Source organism: Tursiops truncatus, chromosome 1, assembly GCF_011762595.2.
Source record: "Tursiops truncatus isolate mTurTru1 chromosome 1, mTurTru1.mat.Y, whole genome shotgun sequence".
Lineage (NCBI taxonomy): Eukaryota > Metazoa > Chordata > Mammalia > Artiodactyla > Delphinidae > Tursiops > Tursiops truncatus.
Window position 1 is genome coordinate 174855406 of NC_047034.1, and position 9581 is coordinate 174864986.

The 9581-nt window shown below is 54.9% G+C and overlaps 1 protein-coding gene and 1 non-coding gene across 5 annotated transcripts; one reads left to right on the plus strand and one right to left on the minus strand.

Moving 5' to 3' along the window:
- Nucleotides 1-258: 258 nt before the first annotated feature.
- On the minus strand, nt 259-360 carry LOC117309749 (U6 spliceosomal RNA). Its single transcript, XR_004524054.1, has one exon. It is a non-coding gene; the product is annotated as a U6 spliceosomal RNA (small nuclear RNA).
- A 3659-nt stretch (nt 361-4019) lies between these two features.
- MAD2L2 (mitotic arrest deficient 2 like 2) lies at nt 4020-9502 on the plus strand. Of its 4 annotated transcripts, XM_033843284.2 has the most exons (10): nt 4020-4205; nt 4337-4438; nt 4572-4623; nt 4718-4836; nt 6275-6346; nt 6941-7041; nt 7849-7943; nt 8267-8340; nt 8838-8930; nt 9171-9502. In XM_033843284.2, the coding sequence occupies exons 3-10, from the start codon at nt 4584-4586 to the stop codon at nt 9210-9212; spliced, it is 636 nt and encodes a 211-aa protein (XP_033699175.1). In that variant the 5' UTR covers nt 4020-4205; nt 4337-4438; nt 4572-4583; the 3' UTR covers nt 9213-9502. The 4 variants fall into 4 exon arrangements, with proteins under 4 accessions (XP_033699175.1, XP_073652157.1, XP_033699169.1 ...); XM_073796056.1 differs by having other exon boundaries at nt 4337-4623; XM_033843278.2 differs by lacking the exon at nt 4337-4438.
- The last annotated feature ends 79 nt before the right edge of the window (nt 9503-9581 follow it).

Below are 9581 nucleotides of genomic sequence, written 5' to 3' on the forward strand. Positions count from 1 at the left end.
CTTAAGGGCATCTTGGGGGCTGCCTGCTGCCTTGGGGAATGGAACTGGCAAGAGGGGCACAGCTCTGGATGTTTTGGATGGGGTTTTGAAAGGCATGATGGCTGGTTCAGAGTGTTTGCTGTAGGGGCTTAGATAGTGTGTGTCGATCTTTTTTTAGAATTTTTATTGGAGTATAGTTGATTTACAAGGTTGTGATAGTTTCAGGTGTACAGCAAGGTGAATCAGTTATACGTACACATATATCCACTCTTTTTTTAGAAAAACGTGGAACGCTTCACAAATTTGCGTGTCGTCCTTGCACAGGGGCCACACTAACCTCTGTATCGTCCCAATTTTTGTACATGTGCTGCCGAAGCTGGCAAGGTGTGTGTCAATCTGAATATCATTGTCATAACAGCCAGTAATTAGGCATTTATGTGCCAGGTATTGTGCACGTTATAGTTTTACAAACATTATCTCACTTACTTCTTACTCAACTCTATGGAATTGGTGCTGCCATGATCCCATTTTACAGATGAGGAAACTGAGAATCAGAGAGGGAAGGCCTCACAGCAGGTCAAGGGGCAGTGGTGGGGAGAGAAGCAGCAGGCCAGCGGGTGTGAGGGGCACCGTAGTGAGTAATCCGCAGCTCTTGCTTCATTTGTGAAAGCAGCTTTTCTCTGCACACCACCACCTAGAGCCCAAGCACTGAAATCAGAGGTCTTTGCCCCTCATCCAGACTAAATGAGGATTCATGTCAGGCAAGTGGCAATGAGACACTGCCCACCATCATTTCATGCCTTCATTCTTTCATTCGCTCATTGGACACACATTCATTCAGAACCTGGATTTGGCCAGGCACTGGTGAGGTGCTGGACTAAGAGAATGAATGAGGCTGGGCCTCTGCTCAGGGGGCATCCCAGCTGGCTGGGTTCCTGAATATTGTGGTATCAGTGGGATCGTCACCGGGCTATACGTGCTGACTCTGTGGCTCCTCCCACCTCCGTGTTTGGTGTCCTGGGAACCTTAGGCAGGGATGGGATGGATAATGTGTCCTGTGATCAGGATGGTGAGAATGGGAGGGACTCTGGAAGCATCTTAGGGGTCTGGACACTTCCTTGCTTGTTATTATACCCCATTCACTCACTGTGTGCTGTTCAGTGAACCCCAGGAATCTTCCTTCACCCGTGCAGTCTTTGCAAAACTTTCTTGCATCTCACCTTCTCTTAGTTTCAATTTAAATGTCTCTAGGGAGTGATTTGCTCTCCGTTCCCATTGCAGACCCTCAGGAACCTGCTTCAGTTGGCAAATAAGCTCTCTCCCCTCCTAAACATCCATCCTTCCCTCCCAGATGCCCTCCTACACATTGTTGTTATGGTGAAAGATATGCAAATACCTTTGAAAAACAGTCTCCCAGCAAGTGGGTATTCAAAAATGTAATAAATTAACCCCATGATGTAATCTGGGGTTGTAATCTGTAATCTGTAATCCGTGACCATCCATCATGCTGATGCGATTAAGATATGAAAAACCAGATGCCGAATGGATGGAAGTAACAGATGACTTTTCACAGAGCTCCCCCATGGCCCCATGCTGATTCGGCCCCCTACCCCTGTCCCATGCCCAGCTTCTTGGCCCCCGTGGAACCCGAGGCCATCAGAGGTTTAGGGAACATCTGTCCAGCCTGTGCATTTCACAAATGAGATGGAGGCCTTTTGGGGGCTGAGGTCGATCAGTTTGATCCCTCCTCATCTGTCTCCTAGCCCCCCTTCCTCTGTTTATGGCTGGCTCCGAATCCAAAGCCCCGAATGTAGGTGTTTTTATCCAGGTTACAGTTGACAGGGTGGGTGCCCCAGTGTCAAACAAAGGTGTTGGGACCTCAGTGTCCTCACTGGAAAAATGAGAGTTTTGGGGTGTATGTCCACCAAGGTTTCTCTGAAGTTCTTTAGCTCTGTGTGGCAGGAGACCTATGGGTGACTTGCACTGTGTCGTCTCAGGGCGGGGGTGGGGTGGGGGGCTGGGGCTTAGGGCCCATGAAGGAATGCCTGGCATGAGCCCCCAGGTTGCTCACACTGTGCCTCGGAGGCCACAGGAGTAGCTGGGCTCTGAGTTTCTCCACCCTAGACCCCAATCCTAAGGGACCCTTTACAAAGAATTGCCCCCTTAAGACTGCCACTTTCTGTTACCAGTGAAAATGCTGCTTGAGCGGGTTCCAGGGACGGGCAAAGAGGGACCCTCAAATCTCTCCAGTTTCCAAAGCATCCTCAGTGATTAAATCTCAAGGAGCCAGGGGACACCTGTCTACAAGCAAGTGAGCTGCTCAGCTCTTTCCATATGGAAATGGTCCTCTTCTATATGACATGGGCAGGGTCCCCAGGTCTTGGAAAGGATTGCTGTGCCCCAAATGTGCTGCCAGGTGCATCCATTTCTGAAATAAATCATCCATTCCATTGGGTTAAGCACTGCAATTTTATGAAATGCAGACTTTCCCTGGAAAAGCCCAAACCACTGTGGTTGCAATTCCCACACTTTCTTGGGCATCAGGGCCCCTGGGAGCTTGTTAAAGGGCTAGTGCCCTGCTGTGCACCCCAACTGATCTGGTAGGTCCGGGAAGCCCAGGTTCCTGACGTTTAATGGGCTCCCTGGGGATCCTGATGCAGATTTCCTAGGACTGCTTTTGAGAAATGCTCTGCGGGCATTCTTGGCTTAATGGGCTAGGTTAGTTATTCTCTCCCCTGCCCCCACCCCATCAGAAGTGTGTAAATGCAGGTTTGAAAGCATCTGGGGTGAAGGAGGTGCAGGTCTCCAATACTAAGCAGTAAACGGTAAACATTCCTATAGCTATATCTGTGTACCAGCAGATGGGCATGACTCCTAACCAGCTTTTGTGTCCCTGGAGGTCAGAGACAAGATCCCCGGACTTCTGGCCCTGATTTGTTGCCATAACTCCTCAGCCACTTTTCTGAACTTAGTTTTTCCATCTGTAAAATAAAGGGGCTGAAAATAAGGTGAAGCCCTGGAGTTCGAGTAGGAGTCAGAACTGGGTTTGTATTCCAACTGTGTGGTTTTGGCAAATTAGGGAACATCTCTGAGCCTGTTTTACCATCTATAAAGTGGGACTGTAAAATGAAGGCTTAGCTCTTAGGGTTAATGAGAGAATTAAAGAAATCAGTGCTTGAAACATATTAAGTGCTCAATGCATGTTAGTAATTATTTTAATATTAATATTATTATTTCCCAGGGTCCTCTCAGCCCTTCCAGAGTCCATGCCTCTGGGGGACTTCCGAGCTACAAAGTGTAGTGGCAGAACACAACTATGCCCACCGCCTCCCCCAATAGCTGGGTAACTCGGGCAGGTTACTTCACCCCTCTGAACTTCACTTGGCTCATACGTAAAACGGGGACAATCATGGCAACTGTCGCGTGGAATTGTTTTGAGGATTTAGTGAGCTGATCCACGAACACACTTAGCCCAGTCCCTGGCACATGGCTGGACCTCTATAAATGTCAGCTATTGTTATGATGCACGGCCCGGGAAGTTTTTACCTTCTTGGGAGGTAAAGACTGGCTGCATTTAGGCTCCGGGTGGGGGTGGGGACGGGGACGTCCCCGGTGCTCGCCGGCCCTTCCCTGTCCCCGCCCCGGAGCCGGCGGATTCGCTTTCGGTTGGGCAGCTGAGGTTCCGGGGATGGTGACTGCGGAGCTAGCGGTAGATGTCGCTGTCCATAGTGCCCAGCTGTGATCTCGAGCTGGCTCTCACCAGCAACACGTACGCTACCTCTTCCCGCGCCTCCTAAAGCGAGAGAAATGCCCTGGGGGGAAAATACGTTGCGATCCGATGTGGAGACCAAAGTTGTCTCTTTTCGCGCCCACCTAAAATTGAAAGGAAGAGGCGTGGTGCAGCATCGGCCCTGGGATCACACCGGCGCCCAGGCAGGGCCCCGCCCCTCCCAAGCCCCGCCCCTCTGGCCGTCTCTCCCTCCTGCACCCGTGGTTGGCTGAGCAGGGGGTGGGCGTGGCTGGAAACCGGCGCTAGGACCCGCCGGAGCGCCGCGGACGTCATGGAGCGGCGCCTGGGCCTCTGGTTGAGCGCGAGGCGCGAGTGATCGGTCGGTGGATTCCCTCGCGGGGGCCTGGCCCCGAGTCCGGAATCGAGGCCGGAGCCGGTACCGGGGAAGAGGAGAAGGGCGGGATTCCCTCAGGGGAAGAATCCAGCCTGGCAGGAGGTGAAGTCTTATTCCAGCCTAGTTTCGCTTTCCGCGTGTCCGGCTTCACGCTACCGGCCCTGCGCATCCAGCTGTACCCTCTGCGGCGGTGCCCTTTATGCGGGCACAGCTCTGGCCTTATCTACTCCCAGGAGACTGCAGGGCGAGGCGGCTAGTGCGCAGAGGCTGATCGCGCCGCAGCTGATGCCTCCGAGCTCTGACGCCAGCGTGGGGGGTCCTTCCCAGCTGCTCCGGTTCTGTGTGAAGGGAGGGGCGGTCCTGCCCAGATTCCCCCCAGACGGAGGAGGGGAGGGGCAGTGGAGGTGGGCGGGCCCTGCGGCTATAGGGGCCTTAGAAACTAGCTCCCGCTCCTGCCCCACCCCCTAGGTATCGGGAAGGATGACCACGCTCACGCGACAGGACCTCAACTTTGGTCAAGGTAGAGAGGCTGGACCTGCGCACCCTGGCGGGGGGCGAGGGAGGGCCTGGGCTGGCGGACTTCCCCGAGCGCACTGGGTTCTGCCCCCTCGCAGTGGTGGCCGACGTGCTCTGCGAGTTCCTGGAGGTGGCGGTGCACCTGATCCTCTACGTGCGTGAGGTTTACCCGGTGGGCATCTTCCAGAAGCGTAAGAAGTACAACGTGCCTGTCCAGGTGAGCCCCACATCCAGACTGGGTGCACTGGGTCACCCCCGTATCACAGAGTGGGTAGAGAGGACATTTTTAACTTTCTTCCTTCTTCAGGCTCAGCCCTCTCAGTTCCCAGCGGCCTGGCCTTGCCTTCTAGTTCCCGGCAGCTGCTGCTAGCCCGACAACCTCCCACCCCTCGCCGCAGTGGCGTTTCCTTCTGTCCCCTCTGAACTGGGAGTTCCCCTTGCTAGAAGTTAGGGACCAGGCCCTCCGATTAGAGCCCCCCAGCCCCCCATCTTTGTATTTTAAAGGTCTCCTGAAGCTGGTGAATGGTTGGTTTGGGGAGGGGATTCCTATAAACCTCAGGCACTCCCCTCTCCCCTCATTTACCCTAATTGTAACGGTTGCTTTAGGTTAAAAGGCAGACAAAGCAGTAAATATATGCTACTCTATCCCCAGCCTCAAGAAGTACCTGTCCCTTAGAAAGCACTCAGTAAATATTAGAATAAATGACCGAATACTGGAAGGTGGTGGAAGCTTAAAAGATATATAGGGGGGAAAAATCCCAAAAAACAAACAAACAAAAAGATATACAAGGAAAAGGAAAAAAGAATCAGCACTTACTGAGCACCCACCGTGTACTAGGTACTTATCTCACTTAATCCTCACTTTTTTAAATGAGATCTTCCACAGATGAAGTAACTAAAGCACAGAGAAGTTAAGCCTGAGGCCACACAACTCCTTAGTTCCAGATTCTTTTTTTTAATAAGTTTATTTATTTATTTATTTATGGCTGCATTGGGTCTTCGCTGCTGCGCGCGGGCTTTCTCTAGTTGGCGGTGAGCAGGGGCTGCTCTTAGTTGCGGTGCGCAGGCTTCTCATTGCGGTGGCTTCCCTTGTTGCGGAGCACCGGCTCTGAAGGCACGCGGGCTTCAGTAGTTGTGGCTCGCGGGCTCTAGAGCGCAGGCTCGATAGTTGTGGCGCACGGGCTTAGTTGCTCCGCAGCATGTGGGATCTTCCCAGACCAGGGCTCTCCCCTGCATTGGCAGGCGGATTCTTAACCACTGCGCACCAAGGGAAGTCTGTTCCAGATTCTTAATGTTCGAAAATGGATTAAATTTCTGGATCCCCTCTCTGGAAAAATGCCTGTATGCTCAAACACTCACAATTTAAAGACTTCTCAGACTCTGGAGGAGCTCAGTGACCCCGCGTTAGGAACTCCTAATGCTATATTAAATGCTAATGTTGAGACTGAATTCTTAGCATCTTCTAACTTCTCTCCCTCTGTGGATAATTCAGTTCTTAGCCTCGTGATGGGAAGTCTGTCTCTTGGGTGGGGAGCCCTAGGGAACTGCTGCGCCTCTCTCCGAAGGCAGACAGGCCCTTGGGCTGCTGGAGGGGGTCTGCAATGGCTCCCCCATCAGTGCTGCAGCCTCACCAGCCATCATGGGGTTGTGTGCAGATGTCCTGTCACCCGGAGCTGAACCAGTATATCCAGGACACGTTGCACTGCGTCAAGCCGCTGCTGGAGAAGGTGAGGGCACCAGGCCCCTAGCCCACCCCACCCCCAGTGCTCCTCCATGCTCCAGGATGGGGTGATGCTGGGACCATACCGGGTCCCCATGACTCTTAACACCCAGAAGCCTGTGTCCTGCGCTCTGGAGACCACCCCTGCCCAGGGACAGGCCCCAGGGTATGTGGGCACGTTCAGGGCGTGCCGGGCCCGGGAGCCCTGGTTAGTGGAGTTGGCTGACTGGGGCCTGCCCAGAGGGTTTTGGGTCCTTCTCACCTGTTCTTTTCTCCCCCTCTGCCCCCAAGCTCTGTCTGAGCTTGGCCCCTCAGGGCTTCCTTATTCTACCTTGTTCTGCTCCCTGGGACACGCTGGGACCCCTGTGGGGCCCAGGCATCCTCTCCTCTCCGCGGGTACCACTCATGTCTGGGGGCGCCTACTTCAACTTCTCAAACCTCTTTCTGGGCTCTCAGGGACTCTGGGCCTAGAAGCTGAGCAGGGCCGTGAGTGCACCTTTCCCATTCTTCCCTGGGCAGGGAGCAGGGGGCAGGGGCTGGGGGGTGGGGTAAGGGGGAGGCGGGTGTCCAGTTCTGGAATCGGGGCTTCCTGTCCTTGCAGAACGATGTGGAGAAAGTGGTGGTAGTCATCTTGGACAAGGAGCACCGCCCAGTGGAGAAATTCGTCTTCGAAATCACGCAGCCTCCGCTGCTGTCCATCAGGTGCGCTGCCTCGTCCCCCATCCACGTGCTCACTGGTGTGAGGTCCCTAGTAACACGGCCACCCTCACCCCTTTAAGGCAGCCCCTGAATGCCTTGCTAAAGGCCTGAGAGGAGACATGGCAAGGTGTGCTGACCCAACGAGGCCTGTTAGTGTCTGAGTCACAGCCGGCCGCCCAGTGGTCTCTGTGGACATCACACAGGTTACACGGAGACCCTCCAGTATCACACCTGGAAAATCACAACGTTGGTGAATGGCTAGTCCCAACCTCATTTTATAGATGGAGAAACCAGGGTCCCGAGAGATGATCTTGACCTGGTCACCCAGAGCCAGGACACAGACCCAGTTTCCTGACTTCCCAGTCAAGCATCCATCCAGTCCCTAGTCAACCAGATGTTGACCTTGGATGGGCGTGTTGGGCTGGTCAGCTGCCAGCTTCGTGTGGTGAGGTCAGGGCACTAGAATCTGTCCCTACTTGCTATGTGGCCTCGGGCAAACCCTGTCCCTTCCTGGCTTTGTGTCCGGTTCTCAGACTGGGCTGCATATTAGAACCACCTACTGGGGTTCCCTGTGCCCCTTCCCCCCGCCGCATTCTGACTTAATTAGCCTGGGATGGGACTCGGCTTTGGTTTTAAACTCCCCAGATGATGTCAGCTGTGTAGAGACAGGTAGCCAGGGCCTCAGAAGTCAATACACTCAGAAGCACTAGGGGGACTCTGCACTGCCAGGGCTGCTCCCAGAGTTGCTTGCCTGCTGGTGGGAGGGGGACACCTATGTGCTGGGAGACCCTCCTCTTCTCTGCTTCCCAGCTCAGACTCCCTGCTGTCTCACGTGGAGCAGCTGCTCCGAGCCTTCATCCTGAAGATCAGTGTATGTGATGCTGTCCTGGACCACAACCCCCCAGGTGTGCTCACTCCCACCCCCTCTTCCCTGGGCATTTCCATGGCTACCTGTGTTGGTCTGTGTCCTCAGATCCCTACTTGGCTGCACCAAGCTCCCTCTCTTCCTTCCTGCCTTTTAGAACTCTTCTGAAAGCCCACCTCCTCCAGGAAGCTTCCCTGATGACTCCACCTGGGCTTTAGTCTCCCTGTTGACTGTGACTTTTCTGGACACTGGGTTTACACTCTGCTTTGCGGGGCTGCTGAGCCAGCTAGGGAGGTGGGAAGAGGCTGTGCCACGCGGCAGGCATGGGGTGGCCCAGGCTTGACCAAACTCTGGCCTCTTTAGGCTGTACCTTCACAGTCTTAGTGCACACGAGAGAAGCTGCCACTCGCAACATGGAGAAGATCCAGGTCATCAAGGTGAGATGAGACTGGTGTGGGAGGGTGGGCAGGGAGACCGCTGGGAGGTCTGAAAACCGGAGTTCCATGAGAGCGAGGGCGCTGCCTACGGCAGGGCATTCATTACACTTCTTACGGCAGCGCCTGGCATCGGTAGGCTCTCACTGTGCGCTGGCTCTGTGGCCAGCCGCTTGTCATCGCCCCACCTGGGCACTTGGCGCTGAGAGCAGGGAGAGCCACCAGCTCATTGGGGGTTCTCAAGGGAGGGGATCCTTGATCCAGTTTCAGAACTGGTGTTTGGGGCTTGTTAAATCACTGGGGCTCCCAGCCCAGCTCAGATCTACAGACTCAGCCTCTCTCCGGTGGGGGAACCTAGGAATCTGCACGGCCAGCCATTCCCTGGTGACTCTGATGCTCCCCGAAGTCTGAGGATGCCAGCTCCGGAAGGGGAGAGGGCAGCAAAGTGAGGGCGGGCCATGGACCAGCCCCCTGCCACCCTTCCCTTGTCCCCTCCCTAGGACTTCCCCTGGATCCTGGCAGATGAGCAGGACGTCCACATGCATGACCCCCGACTGATACCCCTGAAAACCATGACATCAGACATCTTAAAGGTAAGCTGCTTGGGCCTGAGTGTGCTTTATTTAGGGTGTGCTGAGGCCCTGTCAGGCGGCTTCTGGATCAAGGCTCGGGGGAGATGACCAGGGCATGCCTGGCTTTATGCTCCCAACTCCCTCTTTCCCTTAAACCCTGGCTGGGGCCACAGAGCCCACCCTTGTCGGAGACCCCGTGGGTTCTCCAGAGTAGCTGCCCTGGCTGTCCACCTGACCATGGTGTTCGTTCCTGCCCATTAGATGCAGCTCTACGTGGAAGAGCGAGCTCATAAAAGCAGCTGAGGGTGTGCCTGCCCACCGTGGATGCCACAACTGTCGGACTTTGGGGCCCAGCCTAGGGCAGTGCTGCAGGGTCACTCTGATTCCAAGTGCTCTTATTGCCTCTGTGTATGGACCACCCACCCTCCAGCCCGGGGCTGCTCAGGCTTGGTTGCCTTCATGGAGGAATCCTCCCCAGGAGGGCAGGGACAGGTGCTGGGACCTCAATTTCTCAGCCTCCTGGGATTCCGCTGGCCAGCGCTGCCTCAAATACTGTGCTGTGAGTTGTTTCAATAAAGAGCCCCCAGGGCTGAGCTGGGCTGTCACTCCCTGGAGGGGAGGGAGGCTGCTTCTCTACCAAAGTGCCGAGGACCTTGTACCCCGACCCCAGGC